Raw genomic sequence first — 21,072 nt, 5'->3', positions numbered from 1 at the left:
TGCAGGCAGCCATACCAGCAGCAAAACCAGCGGCAGGCCACGTCTGACAGGCCCAGCTCGCTCCGGCTGGCTCTCTGAACCAGCAGGCCAAGGCCAGCCCGGACGTCCGGGGTTTGCTCCGATCCAAGCCCGATGCAGGCAGTGCCTGGAACTCGGGCGGTCCAGGCAGCAGCTCCAACCTGCCCGCCATCGGATCCGGAGGAGTTCCGGGCAGCGTGCTCTGGGCAAGGCGGGCGTCCTCGGCAGGGCCAAGGCAGAGGCTGCCAACTGGGGCGCCACGAGGCTGACGGGGGGGGGCACAGAGGGGCCCTTGCCTGGTGCAGGAGGTTAGTGCTTACAAGCCACACACCGCGCTCAGCATCAACAGCAGGATCAAGGCCCCCTCTAGGACGCTCCGCAGGCTCAGCCCAGCCGCTCCAATCAGGGGGAGCCCTCCAGAGACAGAGGCACGCAAGAGGCAGCACGTCTCCTTCCAGCACTTCCATCGACAGGCTCGCTTCTCCTCCTCTGGCCGTCAGGGCTGTTTCCCAAGGGGGGGGGCAATCTGTCCACTTCTGGAGCCCCTGCTGGTTGCCTGTGCTGGTTGCCTGTGCCTAACCCTAACCCCAATGGGAGGGCCACCCAGCTTGGGCCATCAGGGTGCCTGTCTGTGTAGGTGTTGTGGGGGGAGAATCCTCCCGGCTGGCGCAGCTGCCACCGGCAGGCAGGAGAGCTGGGCTCTGGGGTAGCAAGCGTGACTTGCCGCTCTGCTAAGCAGGGTCCACCCTGGTTCACATTTGATTGGGAGACGACATGTGGGAGCACTGCGCAGGAGATGCCCAGTCCCCTCCCAGGCAGCATCTCCAAGACAGGGCTGTGAGAAATCCCTGCCTGCAGTCCTGGAGAAGCTGCTGCCGGTCGGGGTACACAACAATGAGCTAGATGGACCAAGGCTCGGACTCCGTAGAAGGCAGCTTCCCCTGTCCCTATCTTCTACGGTGGCAGAGCAAATGCTGGGCATGTGGAAGTCCCTGGTCCCATCCCCGACCTCTCCAGGTGGGGCAGGAAAGACTCTGGCCTGAAACCCTGGAGAGCCTCTGCCCCTCTGAGGAAACCGTGCTGCGCCTCACGTACGGTCAGCCTCCGAATACGGCAGCTCCAAGCAGGAAATGCTCGACACGATTCCCCAAGGGCCGGTTTCAAAGCAGGTGGCCTCAACCAAAAGGCGCCAAGAGACCTGCCCCTTGTCTGGCCTTCTCAGGAGTGGGGGTGCAGCCAGAATATCCTAAACCCCCAACATCAGCTGGTTGATCAAATCTAATCCGCTCACCAGTTTCTAAGGGGCAGGAAGGAGAATACGGGAGTGGAAGCCTGTCAGACACAGGGAGGAAAAGGCACCTCTCTTGTCCTGACAAGCCAAGGAGTGCCAAAGGCTCCTCTTTCTCCTGCCTGCAGGCTGGCCATCCATCAGGTAGAGCTCTGTGGTGAAGCGTGCAGCTCTACCTGATGGCCGGCCTGCAGGCAGCATGGCTCTCAGGGAGGCTGTGGGAGGGGGGGCCTGAACTGCTGCCCGGAAGCAGAGGCAGCTGGGCCTCCCTTGGCCTCCAGCTGGCTTGTTGGGAGAAGCCACGACTGAAGCCGCGTCTCTGCCCGGAGGCTCAAAAGCCAGAAAGTGACACCACAGCAAGCGCCTTCCTCTCCTCCAGGCCTTCTGGCACCAGGCTGCGCCTCCTAGACTGCCTCTTGCGCCCCAGAAGGCTTGGCCGCCCCCAGCTTCTCCCCGCAAACCCAGCAACAGGGAGAGGGAGGAGGAGGAGGAGGGAACGTGGCGCTCTCGGCATCTACAAGAGCTGTAGGCAGCTGCCCCTCAGACTCCAGGTGGTAGGGACCAGCCGGCAGCAGGAGTGTCTCTACAGAGAGAAGAGGCGAGACGGTTCTGAGGGCACGTGGCAACCTTCCTCAGTGGGGAGGGCGGCTCCTGAAGAGGCATCCCCAGAGACTGAGCACATGGTGCTCGCCACAGGAAACCCCTCCCGCCCGCTCCTCCTTCAGGGCGCTTCAGCACCTCTCAAAAGAGCCCCCCGTGTCCAGCAGCACACAGACAAAGCGCCGCACTGCAAGCCAAGCCAGCAGGCCCCCCCAAATGCCACTCAGTCAGGCCACCTGGGGAAGGGATGCTGCCGGTCACACGGGCCCTCAGCCGAGCGGCCCAGCCACCAACACGCGCCGGAATCTTCCTCAGCGTCTTCAACCAGGTGGCTTTCAGGGGTAAAACAGGAGAAGTGATTGCAGCCCTTGGCCGCGAGGAAAATGCAACCAAGGACAGACAAGCAATCTGGGAGCTTTGCCAAACAAACCACCCGTTGGCAACACCTTGACCACGGAGAGGAAAAGTGATGCTGGGGCTTGCCAGGCTTCGGGTGCGTCGCTTCCGGTTGCTGAAGAGATCCGCGAGCCTCTCTGTCCCCTCCTTCAACTGGGCCTTATGAAACTCATGGCCCCCCAGAGTTTCATGGCCCCCCAGAGCCTGGGCCTGGTTTCGATTTCAGTGTTGCAAGTCTGACAGAAGCGATGGGCCTCGCCAGGAACACACCCTCCTCCTCCTCCTGCCTCTCAAGCCAACCCCCACCTTTGCCTCCAAGGCCTGTCCCTCCATCCGGGAAGATTCACAAGGGGAGGTGTATGGGGGACCCCAAGTCAGAGTGACCACAGGGGACGCAGCCCCGATGCAGCCCCCAAGGTTGGAAGAAACACACCTCTCTCTGCTGCTGCTGCTGCTGCTGCTGCTGGGAAATCGCAGAACAGAAAGTCATGGAGGCAAAATGTCTACCTCCGGGAACCGCAATGACGTTTCCTCTACAGCAGGGGTTCCCAACAGGGGGTGCTAGTGCCCCTAAGGGTACCCAAAGGGCTCCCAGGGCCTGGGGGTGGCTCAGAGCCCCCCCCCCATTGCAGCCACTCTACCCGTTCCCCATCTGAGGATCACCGGCTTGGTGCGTCCTCAGCAGTGCTGCCAAAGGGAGGGGAGCGTCAAGACCCCCCCCCCGCTGCTCCTGATTGGCTGGCCACGTGCTGGAGCTCAGCGCGCCCCTCCTCTCTGCCTGACAGACAGGCTGCAGAACATTAGTGCTGAGTGCTGCTCCCCTTGAAATTAATGGGGCAGGCAAACTTGTCCCAGGCATTTCAAGACTTATTAAGAGTAACTTGGCATGGAACGGGAGCCAGTGACTGGAGCGGCCTGTTTCCCTCACTGTGCCTCAGGCTCAGTTGAGTCATAGAGTTCTTGTAGCACTCAACATTGCTCAGTTTCTCCTTGGCCAGCCCTGCTCTCAAAGGGGATTCAAGAACTCAGAGTGTACCTGTTTCTGGCTGGCAAAATGTATACTGGCTGCTAGAAGAAGAGCCCATGTGGAAATCTTCGGTGGCAGGGACTTCCTCCTCCTCCTCTGCAAGCACAGCCTCTTCCTGGCTCCCAGTTTCTTCTGCCTTCGGAGTCTCAAGCGTCACAATGTCAGAATCATCACTAATAGCTCCAACACAGGAGCTCTCATCTGGCCATTTTTCTCTTTCATCCTAAGAGGCAAGGAGGACCAGCATTATACACACAAAAAGCGCTTTGGGGACATACACCTTGTAAGCTTGAAAGAGGAACATTTTGTCCGGATCCTCTTCCGAGCATCTGATTAGCCTCGATGCTTCCGAGCGTTGCAATTCTACAGCTTACCTCTGGAACCGGCTGGGTGGTCTGCAAGGCAGAGTGACTGAGATCGACCACGGATGACACATCACCTTGGCCAAATTCAGCTATAAAAACAAACGTTGGAAACTTTTTGAGCCACCAAGGATGATAAATCAAAGATGTATTTATTTATATCTATTACTCAGAAAAGAAAGAGATTTAAATATCATCCCCTTTTGAAGTTTTAAATGGGCTTAATCCACATTCTTACAATTGACTATAGAGAATTACGGAAATGCCCCATCCTCAAAGTATCACAAGGACTAGCATCCTTTTCTCACTTTACACTGGGAGGCCAAAAGGCCTCCAAGCTGACTCACCCCCTCCTTGAATTCAATGAGATGACCATGGACCTTTACATTAAAGTTGTATATTTAAAGTTGCCACTTAAAATTGGTTCAGTATATTTGTTATGCTTAATTTCAGGACTTGTAGAGTTTCTCCTGAAATTAACACCCTTGTAATAGGCTTATGAGTCAAGCGAGATTGCGTGTGTGTGTGTCTACCACATCAACTCTGCAATGCCTGGGCCAATATGAACCAAATCGGGTACAGTTGTAGGGACACCTCAACAGCATGATGATGTTTTCTTTTGCTTTAACTACTGTTTTAAGTTTTTTGTTGTCATTTATTTTAACTAGTTTTAACTTTTTGTTTACTTGTTGTAAACTGCCCAGAGACATGAGTTTGGGGCAGTATAGAAGTGTGTTAAAATCATCATCATCCAACCCAATTCAAGATGGCAGATGTGTAAACTTTTGAGGCGCAGGTGGGCTAACTTGTGAACCACTTGACCAATCTGAACCAAATTTGCTACAGGTGTAGTGATACACAAGGACACCTCAAACACATAGTTTGCGATGATGTCATCCACCCCAATTCAAGATGGCGGATGCATGTACGTTTGAGGCACAAGGGGCTAACGTAAACTAACAATGGCTACTAGACTGGTGGCTACAGGCCACCTCCAGCTTCAGAGCTGTGATGCCTCTCAATACCAGTTGCAGGGAAGCAACAGCAGGAGAGAGGGCCTGCCCTCACCTCTTGCCTGTGAACTCCCCACAGGCATCTGGTGGGCCACTGTGTGAAACAGGATGCTGGACTAGATGGGCCTTGGGCCTGATCCAGCAGGGATGTTATGTAATTGCCTAACCAATTTGGACCAAATTTAGTCCAGTTGTAGGGATAAAGAAAAGTAAGTAGGCAAATTAGTTCTGACTTGTTAATATCTCAAATACAAAATGAGTCTGGTTTTCTTATACGTATTAATGTAATCAATATTTCTGTCATACCCTGAAAGACACACACACCAGCCAAAATATTCCTGACCTAGAATGCGTTCACACTACATGGTCGCATAACTAGATGAATGCCAGGCAGCCCTGGCTCCACCACAGCTGGCCAGACGTACTCAGCCAGCCTTTCCCATGCAGCTACGGACTTTCATGTTCCACTTAGAAGCAAAAGAAAGATTTCTGAAGTTTTGAGTCCACAAATGACCCACCTTCATAAGCAGAATTCTCTTGAATCTAGCAAAGCTCGTTGGTTTCCAAAACTCTGGGAGATTATTCCAGAATGTTACCTCTCCAAGAGATAACGTTTCGTTTTCCAGCCAAAATCCACCCACAGCAAACGTATTCAAACGCATGCACAGATCCTCTCTTCTTGGTCCGGGCTGCACTTTGCTAAGTTCAGCCAATCAAGCCGGTGTGATCAAGCCCATGCCTACATCTGCTGCTCCTGCCATCAGCCTTGCTGCTGCCTGAATGCGTCCCCAAGGCCAGCAGGAACAGAGTCCTCTGCTGGGAGCCACCCTCACCTGGTGCAGCGTGTGCTGCTGTGACCGGCCCATCTGGCCTCAGAGCTCACCTTGCAAGTCCGCGGGCTGCTCTTGCTGGGGATCCCCCTCCTGTACAAGGAGGGGTGGAGGCTCTTCTGAAGACAGCTCTGCGCTTCCCCCTTCATATTCAGAAGCCACGGCCTCAATGTCGGAGCCCTAAGAGGGAAAAAGAGGGGCCCGCCATGGACACCTGAGGGGTGGGACACAGCAAAGGGGGCAGAGCCAGCGCAGACAAGTGGCCGCTGACCTCTCCACCAATCGTTCCCTCACACTGCGTCCCACAGGAAACACAGACATCCAGGGATGAGAGGCTCCTGAACCAAAACCAGAGGACCCACCCACAACAGATGCTGCATGCCACATCTCTGCAGGAGTCGCTGATCTGGCCACGCGACTCTCCAGCAGCCTGTGCCAGGCCAGATAGTCCTGCTCCATCTCTCCTTCAAGTGCGACTGGATCCTTCCGTCTCTTCTGATGCAGCAGTTACTTGCTCTCTGAGGAGGAGGCCGCTTGTTGGGCCTCCGTAGAGTCACTGTTCTGCATTTGCTTCCTAACCAGAACAGTGTCACACACACAGGGTGTGTAAGAGAGAGGAGGGGTGTGTGTGTGTGTGTGTTTGGCGGGGGGGGGGATCCCTGCTCCTGTGCACTCTAACACACATTTTAAAAGGAGTCAAGAGTGAGATGTGCCTCCCATTTCCATTTGGGGGGAAGTGTCCCTGCGGCCAGGGGTTGGGGCAGTGGGGAGACCGCAGCCCCCGGCAGGCCAGCAGCGCTACTTCTGAGCACCTCAGTGGGGAATCCTAGCTGGACACTGACTTTCAACTACTGGAACCTGGGAAGAGAGGCAGGGAGAGCTAGAAATCCTCACAACAGCCCTGTGAGGCAGGACAGGCTGAGAGATCCAAGATCATCCCATGCGCTTCATGACTGAGTGGGGAGCTGAACCCAGGGCTCTCCACTCCGACTCCAGCACTCAAACCAAAACTCCACCCTGGCTCTCCCAGCTGTGGCCATTAGCCACATCCTGAACATGAGGCAAATACTTGCCCTTAAACACAAGACAACAGAGACCAGAGGCAGACATGTCTCTCCCCACCGCCCTGCCATGCATGACAGCTTGTTCCAATTTTAGCCTGCTGTTGGCAGCGGTGACTGGTTTGGCCTCTGGATACGAGCCACCCTTGCCTACTACTACAAATGCTTATATACCGCTTTTCAACAAATGTTCTCAAAACGGTTTACACAGGAAAATGAACAAACCAATAAGGTGGTTCCCTTTCTGCAGAAGGCTCACAGTCTAAATGCCAGCGTGTGTAGTGGTTAGAGTGCTGGACTAGGACTGGGGAGCGGGAGACCCGGGTTCAAATCCCCATTCAGCCATGAGACTGGCTGGGTGACTCTGGGCCAGTCACTTCCATCTCAGCCTAACCTACTTCACAGGGTTGTTGTAAGGAGAAACTGAAGTATGTAGTACACTGCTCTGGACTCCTTGGAGGAAGAGCGGGATATAAAATGTGAAAAATCAATCAATCAATCAATCTATAAACAAGGCAGACACCAACAGGGGGTCACCCACAGGCCTGGCTGGTTCTGGTCTTTCCAGCTCCTGGCAAGAAGTAGCCAAAGGAGCAAAGGCCTCCACTCCTGGGAAGGCTGCCAACATCCTCCCTGTGCTGCTTGTTGGGGTGGGGGCAACTCCTGGAAACAGCACCCAGTTTCAGACTGGGGTGTGCTTGGATTGGAGGAGGGACCAAGCAGGACGTGGCAAGGAAGGAGGAGAAAAGCCACCCAGCCCCGAGTTTCCCTTGCATCCCTCACAGGATTAAGAATTAAGAAGACTGTCCTGCCAAATCTGACCAGGAGTTGGTGTAAACATTAACAGGCATGCTTAGCACAATGCTGACGAGAGCCATGCTCAGCTGATGTTGCGCTTCTGTCTTGAATCTAATCAACTCAAGCGAAACTCACTGAAAACCTGCAGCCTGACCTTGAAACAGAAGCAGACCCCTAGCAGCACAAGAGCACAAACAAGGGCAGCCGTCTCTCCCCCTCATTCCTTGAATCCAGCAGGCAGCTTCTTTGCTCTCTGCCCCTGGCCGCGTGTGGTGTAGGAGGGTGAGAGGGAAGCGGGGAGATGCATGGGAATCCCTGCCTGAGGGCCTGAAGGTCAACTGGATGCGGGACTTCAAGGTGGGGAGGAAGTCCGAAGCCAGCAGAGGGTAATCAACTGAAGCATTCCAGCCTGTTCCAAACCAAACTCGGCTCCAGACTATTTTTCTAAAGCTACGTTGGCAGCAAGAGCCGTGAGGCTAAGCAACAGCAGCCGGGCCTGATCAGTTCCCTACTCTAAGGCAAACAAAGAACGTGAGCAGCACTCTACATTCTGCCATGACAGCTTGGTCCCACTCTGCTGTCTTCTGGTGTCCAGCAGGCTATCCTGCTCAGCTCGTTTTGCAATCCTGCCTCTTCCACACAGCTCAGCCAGCCAAAGCAGACACACACGCAAGGGCCTCACTTCACCACCACCACCACCTCCTCCACTGCAGGAAGAGCAACTGAAGGGAGAAACCTGAGGAGAGAATGCACCACGTCCAAAGAAGCCCTGTTAAAAGATGCAGCCGGAGTACCTCATGATTGATGACTGTCCACCCACAAGATGAATCGCTATCGCTGGAATTTTCTGACATTTTCTCTGAAAGTAATGAGAGACAGGAGATGAGATTGTAGCTCCTCAACATGGTAAGGAGAGAGGGTGCACAGTTGCTCAAACCAGTTTGTGATTCAGTGGAGATCTACTCCACTACTCAGAGATGTCGAGGTGGAAAGGTATCCTGAAACATTTCCCACACCTTATCTTCCCAGTGGAATGCTTCAGTGTCTAAATGTCCTAGATAGCCATCCAGACTAGCACTGTGCACATGCAGCAGTGCGAGTTCCAGACAACCCCTGTACTGTTGCCTGAGTGGGGGAAGGAGCAACGTTTGTCAGTCTGCCCTTCCCTCTCAAGCCCATCGCGTGTCACCAAAATATGACCCAGAAGGTTGCATGGCCCTCAGGGAGCGATCTACCAAGTCTTTCTAAAGGAAAGTTATTGAAGGAAGGGGGGACTCCCGCCTCCTCAATCCGTTGCAGTTCTCTGGTCAAGAACCGGGCTCATCTCCCTTCTTTCCCTATTAGCAAACTAAGCCACGTAAGAGAGAAATGATATTATATCTCCTTGAACTCCTTTCTAAACTAAAACCGATTTAGCTCATAAGAGAAATCCTGCTTTTGTGATTGCTGATTGCCCTTCTCTGCTCCAGCTTAGCCTCCTCAAACATAACCGACCCAGACTGGACACACAGTTCCAGACACGGCTTGCCCATAGCTTGGACAAAGGTGTCAAGATCTCAAGGTGCCTTCCTTTCAGCTGCATCCTGCAAGCAGCTGATAGTCATCTGCAGGGGCCAAGAAATGTTGGCTCAGCTCACCAGCCAGGCAAACTATTTCGTTTGTCCAATGGTTCCTCGAGCTCTGTTGGCACATCAGGACTATTTACCCCTCGTCACAGACAAGAAGACTTCCTGAGCCCTGGTCATTTGAGGAGGAACAGTGCCCAAGTTCGCTTCCCTCCTGGGCTGTGTCTTGGGAGAACAAAGCCTTCTCTGTGTTAACAAGGCCTCCTGGTTTGGCACAATATGCAAATGTCAGCTAGACAGGCTGATTTTCCTCTCAGGCCAGCAAGATAAATAAGGAATTAAAGAAGCTCTCAGACGGGGCCAATTCAGCTACAGCAGAAAGTGAGGCTTTCCCATTACAAGCACGGACCCAGGAGAAGAACGGGTTTCCGCCGGGCACCCACTCTCCGCTGGCCCTCTCACCCGGCTCGCTGTGGCCGAGAAGCCTGGTTTCTTTAGACCACCAGCTGCATGAAGCATGACTTGTGGCTTAAGCCCTTGCTGTGGACCGAGCCTGCCCCGCCTGGGAGAGAAGAAGGGGCAGGCCTGGAGATCCAGCACATCCAGACCAGCCCTCCCTCCTGGCCTCCCCCACCCCGAGGCCCAGCAGGCCGCAGAGCAGGGGTTGTTGCTGGACTACAACTCCCATCACCCCCAGCCACCATGGTCAGCTGCGAGGCTCGACCTGACGAGCGGCCAGCCTGCAGAAAGGCCATGGTGGCTGGGGGTGATGGTAGCTGTAGTCCAGCAACAACCCCAGCTGGAGGACCGCTGTTGCAGACAGCCATTCGGGTCCACACAGGGGGGCGCCCCCGGCCGGCGGCCGCCTCCTTCCCTTCCGCCTCCCCGGCTGGGGGCCCCGGGCAGGGTGGGCCTCCTTCGGGGAGCCGGGAGGACCCGCTGCCTGCATGGCCACCGGCCCTGCGGCCTCCAGGCGGCGGCGGCGGCGGCAACGGGGGGGAGATGGGGCGGCGGCAGCACCCTCGGGCCGGGCTGCAGCTACTCACGGAAGCGGCGCCGCTCTGCCTGCCTTCGGCACAACAAACTCCAGCCGGAAGGCAACACGGCGCCGGCGCCTGCGCCTTAGCCAGGGCCTCGCGGAGCACCCTGGGAAATGTAGGCCGCTTGCACCGCGCTGCGGCGGAACGAGGAGGGCGCGAGACTACAAGCCCCAGCCGGGAGGGGGCGCCGAAGGGGCGGAGCCACCGTGGCCAAAGGGGAGGAACAAAGGGGGCGCGGCGGCGTCAGCAGGAGGCCGGCCGCGGACGCCGTTTCCGTGGCGACGCGGGCGGAGAGCGAGGGCGCCTCCCTCAGCAGCAGGAGCAGCCCCTGGAGAAGGAGAGGAGGAGGAGGAGGCCGGCAGCGCGCCAGCCCCGCCCCCGCCCCAGCGGCAGCAGGTCCGGCTGGGTCCCGCCGGCGGGGGAGGCGGGAGCGCAGCCCTGGGCTGGCCTGGGGGAGCGCGGCGGCGGCGGCGGCGGCGGCGGCCCTTCTCTCTCTCTCTCGGCAGGGGGCGCTGGGCTGCAACTCTCCCCAGCGCCGTTGCGGCGGCGGCGGGTTGTGGGAACTGCAGGCCCCTCGCCCCAATCTGGGGAGCGCGCCCGCCCGCCCGCCCGCCGGACAAGCGTCGCTCCGGCCCTCGCGCAGGGGGGAGCCGGCGGGAAAGGCCCGCCCTGCCCGCTGCTGCAGCTCCCCTCCAGGGGCGGCGCGAGGAGGGCCCGCCCGAGGGAAGCGCGTGCCGCCTGGCCCCTGCCGCCGCACTGTCTGTCTGTCTGTCTGTCTGTTGCAGAGGAGGAGGACTCCGAGGATGGCTTCCTGCGAGGAGGAGGCGGCGGCGGCGGCGGCGGCACCGGCACCAGGCCTCGCAGCAGCAGCAGCAGCCGCCGCCGCCGCCGCCGCAGGGTCCCCCTGTGCCGGGAAGGCGGCGGCGGCGCCAGCGACAGCGGCGGGGTCCGTGCCGTGGTGGCGGCCCTGCGCCAACCCGGGCAACCCGGTCTTCTCGTGCATGTTGGACGCCCAGGCGCTCCCCAGCCGCCCGCCGCTGAGCCAGAAGCCCCCGCCGCAGCCGCTGCTCTTCCGCACCACCTCCCGCGACTACGGCGCCGTGCCGCCCACCTCGCCCATGGTGCCCTGCAGGCACTGCCCCCGGGAGAACGCCTTCACCGACCACCTCTTCGCTTGCGGCCTGACCCAGTTCAACGGGATCAACACTGGCCTGGACCGAGACCGGCCCTGCGACCCGGCCGAGCTGCTGAACGTGCTCTAGGGGCCGCCGACTCGTGCTGGCTGCTGCTGCTGATGATGATGGTTATTAAAAGGGCTTTCCTCCGAGACGAGCCTCTCTGTGACGGGGGCTCTCGAGGCAGCGCCTGGCCGCCTCCCCGGCTCCAAGGCACTTCCATGCGAAACCATTCCCCGCGGAGAAAGGCTGCAGCCCGGCCGCCTCCCGGACCCAGACCTGCTGCTCGGGCCCTCTCTGCTACGAGGCACTTGGTGCGCCGAGGAGTATTCTGTCACCAGGCCAGTCCCCTCGGCCCTCTGAAGGGGGGCTGCCAGGCAAACACTGGCTGACCACCTCAGTGAGGCAGGGGCCAGGCCCAGCAGGCTGCCCTTGCCCGCTGGGATTCTGGAGGGAGTCCTCTTCCCCCTCAAGTAGTGGGAAGGAATGGTCACAACTAGACTCACGCCTGCATAGGTAGAATTCCACCCCAAGAAAACTCTTGTGCTTTCTGCACCAGATCGGAAGAGCATTTCATTACTGTGGTTCTCCTACACGGATCATGCCCTCTCAGCCCCACAGTTCTGTACACCTGATAACTTCAAATACAGAAAGGAGGATACATTTACATATGAATACATTCTTTGCAAAAAACCCAAGCTGCACCATTAACAAGAGGCTGCAGGACATTCTCCTACCTCAGCTTGTGCAGCTTCTCAGGTTATTAAGAGTGGTCACTAAGAAATGCACTTGCATTTTATTCTGAATTTTCAGATATTCTTAAACTTCCAATTCCCCACTTTTGGCAGACAAAGGGAGGGTCATGGCACCACACCACCCAGGGGGCTTACAGTTTCCTGAGCAAACTGCAACAACAGGCATCAAGTCTTGCAACAACAGGCATCAAGTCTTACTCAGGTCCAGTTTTCAACTAGACATTGATAATAACTGTTTCACACAACATAGACTTGAGTCTCAGAAATAACAATATTTACTTTGTGGTACCCTTTCTAAACTGGTATGTATTTTTAATTGGTTGTTTTCAAATATTTAACTATACCTCAAAATGCTACACAGAATAGTGGTTATTTTTTACTATTTTAAGAACTAGGACATATATTTATCAAGATTCCCAACATGATCTTATATTAATGGATCAATTGTTTGAGTTTTCAATAAATCCAAGCTCAAGCTGTTAGGTCATCCTCTACTTTATTAAGAGTAAATTAGAAAAGGTGTGTGTTAACTCTCAAGGGAGCATTTTATATAAAACATATTTATAAAATGACAAAATATAATCTACTTTACTTAGAAATACTGTACTCAAACAAAGGCAAAATATCTGGCCAATTAGCAGCAAAACCCCATCTAAGGATAAGTCACACCAAGCTTTGCTCTGACATGTCTAATAACTGTGCAGCAAACTCCGGCCACTTTGACAGGATCACTCTGTTCCTTGAATTATGCCCCGAATCTTCGCAGCATCTTCCTCTACATTTTTATTTGTAGGCTCAATCTTGAGAGCAGCAAGATAATCTTGAAGACCTAAACGGAACACACCCTTTAATCCTATAATGGCAGCAGCATTTTATATTCCAAACAAAGATGTGGGAGATACATCCCTGTAAACACCACCACTTAGCATCTGAATAGCACTTTCAAGTGCTCAAAGCACCCCACCTATGATCATGTAAGAATTACAACCACCACCCTGTAAGGAGAGGATTCTTATCCCTGTATTGCAGAGGTGAGATCTGATTTGGGGGCTCCCTGATATGTATTTTCTCCTCTTCACTGCAATACTACAAGGCTCTTGGAGACAGAATCCTGCTCAGTCCTCACTTCTGGGAGACATTAACAGCGTGGCCTAGCCAGAAGTTCCATCCTGCTCACCTCTCCTTACCTTCAGCATATAATTCCAGCTCACAGAATGCTGTCCCACGCCTCACATGAGCTTTCACTCTAGCCTTAGCATTGTCTGGAACAGGGGGAGTCAGTAAATCCAGAGCCTTGAAAAATAAAATGGATGTGATTATCAATGCCATCAGGAAATGGCATAACATTCCTAAATGCCTGCCTGGAGGCAGTAATGGGCTGGATGAGGGACAACAAACTGAAGTTGAATCCAAATAAGGAGGTGGTACTGACTGTGGGGGATCAAGACCAGTGTTCCCTCTAATAGGGATTCCCAGACTATAACTCCCATAATTCTCAGCCAAAGGCCATTGTAGCTGGGGATGCTGGGAGTTGTAGTGAACAACATCTGGGAATCCCTGTTAGAGGGAACAATGGTCAAGATCCAAGAGATGGTTGAGATCTACCTGTTCTCAATAGGGTTATACTCCCCCTAAAAGATCAGGTACATAGCTTGGGAGTGCTCCTGGATCCAAAACTCTGGTTTCTCAGGCTGAGGCAGTGGCCAGTGCATTTTTTATCAGCTATGCCCATTTCTAGAGGCAAATGACCTTAAAACAGTAGTGCATATGTTGATGACCTCCAGGCTTGGCTACTGTAATGCACTCTACATTGGGCTGCCTTTGTACATCATTCAGAAACAATCAGTACAGAATGTAACAGCAAGGTTGGTCTCTGGGACAACCCAAAGGGACCATAACACACAGATTCTGAAAGAACTGCACTGGCTGCTGCTATGTTTCTTCGTGAAATACAAAGTGCTAGTCATTATCAAGCCCTGAACAGCTTAGGCCAATGGTAATTAAGTGATCATCTTCTTTGTCATGAACACTGCTGCTTATTTAGATCATCTGGGGAGGTCCGGTTATGGTTGCCACCGGCTCGTCTGGGGAGTGGCCTGGGGCCAGGCCTTCTCTGTGGATGCCCCAGGGCTCTGGAATGCAGTCCATGAAGACTATGGGCATATCCCAAGTGGTCTCGGGACTGATGCATATTGCTGGTCACACGCATTATCTGATCCTTCACTCTGAACAGGGTGGTGTTCCATGGGTGGGGACTCTGGTGATTTGCCCATTGTCATGGACAGACCACCATCTGGTTAAGGTTGGTGCAGATGGCCTAATTGTTTTGATTAGGAGGGCACAAGTGAAGGCCATGCACAGAGTGCAGAATAACAGGTGCTGCTGTCAGTAAACACACACATTTTACGGAAGTATACAAAATGACATCTCTTAGGTTTGATTTTAACATTTTTTTTGTCTATAGAAAACAAACCCACCAAATTCATTTGAAATATGGATGTGATACATTGATAGAAAAGTGTTATATTTGTGTAACACTCTAAATCCCAGTTGCAGGGGAGCAACAGCAGGAGAGCGGGCATGCCTACCCCTCTTGCCTGGGAGCTTCTCAGAGGCACCTGGTGTGGGCCACTGTGGGAAACCGTGTGCTGGTCTAGACAAGCCTTGGGCCTGATCCAGCAGGGCTCTTCTTATGTTCTTAGTCATGGCTGTGTGACAATGGAGTATAAAATAGCAATTTGCTGGACACCCAAACCCCAGATAGACAATACCTTAGATGAATCTTCAATTGTCTTGTGTAGATTTCTCAGCCTCAGGTGGCAAGCAGCTCGATTCAAGTATAATGCTGGGATCTTATTATTGATACGAATTGCCAAATTATAGGCATTGGCGGCAGCAAGGTAGTTTCCGGTTGCAAACATTTTACTATGAAGACAAAAGTAAAATTACAGTTTAAGATTCTTATTTCTGAATTTCTAATAAGTTTTAAATCAGGACACACTATATAAGGCATTTTCCAGAGCTCAATACAGGACTCTGAAATGACAGAGCTCTTGCCATTCTTGCACAAGTTTAGGAGGACCCCAGGAATGGGATCGTCAACATCCAAGAGACTCTAGAAGATAATCCCTATTTGCAAGAACCTCTAGTACGGGAAGATAAAGTTAGATCAGTACTCTGGTCATTACCAAGTTGGAAGTCTACAGGAATTGGTGGAATAGCTACAGAAATATGGCAGGCAACAGAAGAAGAATCAGTCAAGGATCTAACCAAACTATGCCAGCAAATTTGGAAAACAATACAGTGGCCAACAGATTGGAAGAGGTCGGTCTACATACCCATACCAAAGAAAGAAGACTGAACAGACTGCGCAAACCATCGCACAATCTATATATATAGTTCTAAACATACCTGTTGCTAATCCCATTTGTGGCAGCTCTTGCAAGAGTTCGTGACACCAGAGGAGGAGAAGCGGCGACCTGGCTCATGGCTGGCCGCCAGCTGTGAGAAGCAGCAGAGGATGAAATGGGGCTGAAGGGAGGGTACACAAAATGAAGATGGGAGGAGACAGGGAGAACCAGGGGCACAGATGCTCTGTGCCAGGTCAGCTAGTATCCTTAATTTCACATGCTAGCAAAATAATGCTCAGGATCATCCAACGCAGATTAGAGCCCTATGTGGAAAGGGAAATGCAGGATGTTCAAGCTGGTTTCAGAAAAGGCCAAGGAACAGGAGACATCACTGCTGATGCACACTGGATAATGGAGAAAGCCAAAGAATACAAAGTAGTCAATTTGTGCTTTATTGACTACAGAAAAGCCTTCAATTGCATCAAACATGTCAAGTTGTGGAATATCCTTAGGAAAATGGGCATCCCAGAACATCTCATTGTTCTCATGAGAAGTCCAGTCAGAACATGATGAAACAGAATGGTTCCAGATCGGCAAAGGAGTAAGAGAGGGCTGTCTACTTTCTCCTTATTTATTCATTTTATATGCTGAACATATACTGAGAGAAGCTGGATTGGAAGAAGATGAGAGTGGTTTTAAAGTTGGAGGAAGAAACATCAATAACCTGCGCTACACTGATGACATCACTCTGGTAGCTGAGAATGCGGATTATTATTATTATTACATTTATAACCAGCTCTTCCTCCAAGGAGCCCAGAGCGATGTACTACATACTTAAGTTTCTCTTTCACAACAACCCTGTGAAGTAGGTTAGGCTGAGAGAGAAGTGACTGGCCCAGAGTCACCCAGCTAATTTCATGGCTGAATGGGGATTTGAACTCGGGTCTCCCCGGTCCTAGTCCAGCACTCTAACCACTATACCACGCTGGCTCATCCTATCTTGCAGGATGATCTGCAAGCTGTAGTAATGAAAGTCAAGGAGCACAGTGAAAAAAATGGGACTATGACTAAACGTAAAGAAGACTAAACTAATTACAACCAGCCTCAGAAATGAGAATGAAGACATTGAAGTGGTGGATAGTTTTTGCCTTTTAGGACTGACCATCAACAGTAAAGGATCCAGCAGTCAAGAAATACACCACAGACTAGCACTTGGTAGGGTTGCAATGAAGGCCTTGGAAAGGATATTTAGATGCCGTGGTGTGTCTGTATCTACAAAGTAGAATCGTTTGGACAGTGGTTTTTCCCGTGACACTCTATGGATGCGAAAGCTGGACTTTGAAGCAGCAAGATAGAAAACGTATTGACACATCTGAACTTTGGTGCTGGAGAAGACTTCTGAGGATACCATGGACAGCCAGGAAAACCACCAAATGGACCACAGAACAAATCAACGTCCCTGCTGACATCCCTGCTGTACAGATTTTCAGTATACTCCTTCCATCTCTGTTTGATCTCCTCTGAATGTTACTATATGTCCTTTGGCATCCCTCAACATACCAATTCAAGGTTGGAACCTCCTCCTGAATTCAAAGATCTTTTGGAAAACATACCTTGTTTTTCTATGTCTATTTCCATGTCCCAGAATTTTCACTCAAGGCACAAATGACCAGGCTCAAACTATCGTACTTCAGACACATTATGCAAAAACCCAGCTCCCTTGAGAAGTCCATAATACTGGAGAAAGTGGAAGGAAAGAGAAGAGGACGACCAGCAGCAAGGTGGATGGACTTGATTACGACAGCAGTTAATGCACCACTGAGAGACCTTAAAGGCCAAGTTGAAGACAGATCATCCTGGAGAGAATCTCTCTATGTGGTCGCGAAGAGTCGACACCGACGTGACGGCACTTAAGTCAATCAACCAAGAATGAGGACCCTGCATTGAACACACACACACGCCCCTGAACCCAGCATTTTGCCAGCACTTTTTAATTATTTATTATGATTATTACTTATTGAGGAGGAAATGCCATGGCATTGCAACGGAAAAGGCCCCCCTTCTCTCCTGCCCACCTGCCTCACTCCTGAAGGCACGGGAAATGTAGAGCAGGGCCTGAGAGACTGACCAGAAGGCACAGGTGGCCCTTCAGCTCTCCCAGCCCCCAACTGCTTTCAAGCTTGCCACCTTTCAATTCCCTTTCCCCTCATTAGTACCTGTGGGATAAGTGATTTTATACATCTCTTGAAACAACATCCAAACTTACTTTCCCTTGTCTTTCAACCACTCTGGGTTCTTCTCCTCTTCTTTTAAATCATCAATCTCAGCAATATCTGCATTTATTGCTCGGAAAGCTTCTGCTTGCTTACATAACCACTGTGAGTAAAAGATACGTGCACTTGTATTTCATGCCTAGAAATAGTGCAAGTATATTTACTTGTCATTTAGTATATGTGTTCCTGAACGGCAATACCCATGATGTTATGGGACACGTGAATACTTTTTTTAAAAATTCAGACTTTGGAACATGAGAAGAATCCTCCTGGATCAGACTAAAGGTCCATGTCATCCAGAATCCTAGTCCATTTTCCAATGGCCAACGAGACGCTTCCCTCTGTAATTCTGCCCCACCCCTAACTAGCATGTCTACTGCTGTTTCAAGTGCTTTGTGGAATAGGGCTGAAGAAGTGACACTGTCCCATTGGAAAGCATTTGTGTCATTATTAGTGACTGGCAAGACAACCCCGCGCCCTCCACCATCCTGTGACTGTCTCAGATGGTTTCTGTGTCTTTTAAGCTGAACACCCATCAGCAGTTCAAAGCAGATATGGCCATGCAGACTCGTTTTTTGAAAAGGGCAAGGGACAACGACACCACCACAGCAAGTCTGTCCTAACCCACTTTTCAGCACTTTGTGAGAACACTCTGAAGTCTCAGTAAAACAGTGAATTGGTTCTACCTCCTCCTCTTCTGGAACCCTGGATTCTCTGAGAGCTGTAGGAAAGGCACGAGGGGTGAAGTTTATTAGGACGCTGCCAGCAGGCCGAGGAGCAGGGACAGATTCCTCCTTCACCTTCTCTGAAAACATATTTCCAGAAATTCCAGCTGCAATAATTAAGATAGAAACCACTTTATTTTTCAATTCAACAATTCACAATAAAAGGATATTTGAATGGGGAGGAAATTAGCAGCCTTGGCATAGATGTAAAAATTCTTCCTCTTGATGTACTTGGCAGTACTCAGAAGGAGCATAAATAAAACTAACAAGGTCGCAGCTTCATTAAAAGGCATATTTATTTATAAGCATACCAACGAGAGAAATATCTGGGATTTTCTGAACATCCAGTGTTCTGGGGTATTTGAGGAGTACAAGCCCAAGAGTACACACTGCTACACATGCCTCATGAAGGAAGCGGCAACATCCTGCTCCAATCTCCAGCTAGGCGTGTTATCTGATGACTGAGCCGCTCCTGGCCGCACCGCAAACGCAGTGGCCATTTAACTCCCAAACGGGGGCTGCGCGGCCCCTGCTCGGGAGCTAAACCAGCACCCTCATGTCTGACGTCAGTCTGGTAAACAGACCAGCGGAGATTCGAACCAGCAATCTCTTGCGCCCTAGGCAAGTTACTTCCCTGCTGCGCCATGAGGTGGCTCTTTGATCTACTGTATATAAGGGCAGCTAATACAAGAGCCCTCCATTCCACACTGGATTTGATTTGTCCTGCCAGGATACAATCATTCTCTGATGCCTTGCTGGACTTCAGCTGAGCAATCAGATATCTAATCTCTGAAACCAACACCAGAGGTCAATGTTGGACATTCTCAGAGACTAGATCCCATGTGGAATTGTGCTCCATATAATGAATGGAAATAGGACTCCCAACTTCCCAATAGAACAATCCATGTGATTCAAACCTGAGTCAAATCAGCCAGCAGTGATCCACCAAAAACTAATAGAATCTTTACTCTTGACATCCATGATCAACTGCTGCCACATTTCCAGCTCTGCAGCCCATGTTTCCCTCTTCAATAGAACTTTATAAATTTCTTTTCATTTCCAACAACTTTTGGTTGGAATTAACAGAAGGGTTATTTTTATAGCAAATAAAAGAGGACATGAGAGCTTTCTTTGTAGTCACACATTCATGATCAGGTCTTAGATAGATAAGGTCTAGACTTGAAAGTCATTTTATTAGGTTTGGCCACAAATTTCTGCAAGAAATTGGCCTGACTGAAGGACTGAATAAGCAAATCGTAATTTTCCACAATGTTATCTGAGGAAATAGATTTCTTGCCTTCTTCCAAGAGGAGAGCTGGTCTTGTGGTAACAAGCATGACTTGTCCCCATAACTAAGCAGGGTCTGTCCTGGTTGCATATGAATGGGAGACTTGATGTGTGAGCACTGCAAGATATTCCCCTCAGGGGATGAAGCCGCTCTGGGAAGAGCAGAAGGTTTCAAGTTCCCTCCCTGGCAGCATCTCCAAGATAGGGCTGAGAGAGATTCCTGCCTGCAACCTTGGAGAAGCCGCTGCCAATCTGTGAAGACAATACTGAGCTAGATAGACCAATGGTCTGACTCAGTATATGGCAGCTTCCTATGTTCCTAATGGGTCAAAATGTAATGAAGTACTCTTTGGCGTATTATACCAATTAGTAACTGCGTTATTAACCTGATCATTCCATGTTTCAGAGGTTTTATTTTCTCTCTCAGATCTTCCATACATTATTAAGAAGGGAAGCTGTTAATCAGGCTGGGCAAGAATGGTGCTTGTACAGAAATATACCACCACTTTCAGCGTTTGGACAAAGGCAAGGCTTGGTCTTGTGATAAAAGCTGAGCTCGAATAAGCCTCTGTCAATAGCTGCTCAGTCATCATACAGGGAAACAGACTCCGCTACTAGAAACCTGTCTTCCCTAGTTCAGTAAGAGATGGAGCAGAAGAGCAAAGCTCTGTGCTAACAGTGAAGCAAGCAAGGAAAATAGCTGGAATCAGTACGAAAGAACAGAACTACTTGGTTACTGAGCAGGCAACACAGAGGTTCAGAGGTTGTAACACAGAACACAGAGGTTTCCACAAGCTCAAGAAGTTGGACATCCACATTTGGAAAGTTTGCTTTTAACACCACGGGAAAAGCTTACCTCCTGTCACTCTGCTGGGCTTAGATGTCCCTCTACTTGAAGGCTTCCTTTTGCTTTTCTCTTGCTTGGTTTTCTGTAGCACTTTTTCTTTTTTCTGATGCAGCTGCTGTTTTTCTTGCACCTCCTTTTGCTTCTTATTCTGCTCTTTCCATTTCTCAAGCTCCTCAGTGGCTTTTTTCCGCTCCTCCTCTTTCATGTCTTCTATTCTTTTTCTTTCTGCTTCTTCTAGCTGTTTGAATTACAGACACATCAACCCTGTACCATCACTTCTGTGGCACTTGGAGGTGCAAAGTCCTTCAATACCCACCTCTTACATTCACGGGGCAACTCAGTGAGAGGGCACGGAGATTCCAGAAAGGATGGACAAGGTGAGAGTTGTCAAGGTCACAGGGATTGTTCAGAGAGCAGAGATTTGAACTAGGGCAGCAGCCGGCAGACCTCAGAGGGCCATTGTGCTGAGCCACACAATTTTAGCAAAGAGAACTAAAGCAGAAACAGTCACATCCCTTCCATGCTACACCCCATTACAATGGCAATGCAACTGTGAGGGTTAGAAGCATGAGAAAATGCCTTCTCTGTTGCTGCCCCTGGACTTTGGAATGCGCTCCCTGTTGAAATAAGAGCCTCCCCATCTCTGGCAACTTTTAAAAAGG

General features: G+C 51.4%; 3 protein-coding genes across 4 annotated transcripts in view; 1 reads left to right on the top strand and 2 right to left on the bottom strand.

The window, feature by feature from the left end:
* Window positions 1–10,142, bottom strand: part of CCPG1 (cell cycle progression 1) — a 17,700-nt gene extending 7,558 nt beyond the window's left edge. Inside the window, exons 1-5 of the mRNA XM_053271829.1 lie at window positions 10,005–10,142; window positions 8,188–8,252; window positions 5,588–5,714; window positions 3,704–3,783; window positions 3,339–3,552 (exon numbers count right to left, since the gene is read on the bottom strand). Coding sequence (XP_053127804.1) covers window positions 3,339–3,552; window positions 3,704–3,783; window positions 5,588–5,714; window positions 8,188–8,247 — 481 coding nt within the window. The 5' untranslated portion in view covers window positions 8,248–8,252; window positions 10,005–10,142. The remainder of the gene's footprint in view (window positions 1–3,338; window positions 3,553–3,703; window positions 3,784–5,587; window positions 5,715–8,187; window positions 8,253–10,004) is intronic.
* Window positions 9,661–12,407, top strand: PIERCE2 (piercer of microtubule wall 2). Its single transcript, XM_053272516.1, has 2 exons — window positions 9,661–10,032; window positions 10,118–12,407. Exons 1-2 carry the CDS (start codon window positions 9,661–9,663, stop codon window positions 11,258–11,260), a joined length of 1,515 nt encoding a protein of 504 aa, XP_053128491.1. The 3' UTR covers window positions 11,261–12,407.
* The window catches only part of DNAAF4 (dynein axonemal assembly factor 4), a 15,335-nt gene continuing 6,670 nt past the window's right edge, over window positions 12,408–21,072 (bottom strand). The window contains exons 4-9 of one of the 2 annotated variants that reach the window (XM_053271831.1): window positions 20,420–20,648; window positions 18,238–18,383; window positions 17,545–17,654; window positions 14,700–14,853; window positions 13,106–13,221; window positions 12,408–12,757 (exon numbers count right to left, since the gene is read on the bottom strand). In XM_053271831.1, coding sequence (XP_053127806.1) covers window positions 12,724–12,757; window positions 13,106–13,221; window positions 14,700–14,853; window positions 17,545–17,654; window positions 18,238–18,383; window positions 20,420–20,648 — 789 coding nt within the window. In that variant the 3' untranslated portion in view covers window positions 12,408–12,723. The remainder of the gene's footprint in view (window positions 12,758–13,105; window positions 13,222–14,699; window positions 14,854–17,544; window positions 17,655–18,237; window positions 18,384–20,419; window positions 20,649–21,072) is intronic. The other variant, XM_053271830.1, reaches the window with a different exon arrangement.

This window comes from Hemicordylus capensis, chromosome 10, assembly GCF_027244095.1.
Source record: "Hemicordylus capensis ecotype Gifberg chromosome 10, rHemCap1.1.pri, whole genome shotgun sequence".
Lineage (NCBI taxonomy): Eukaryota > Metazoa > Chordata > Lepidosauria > Squamata > Cordylidae > Hemicordylus > Hemicordylus capensis.
This window is presented reverse-complemented; position numbering and strand designations above follow the sequence as displayed.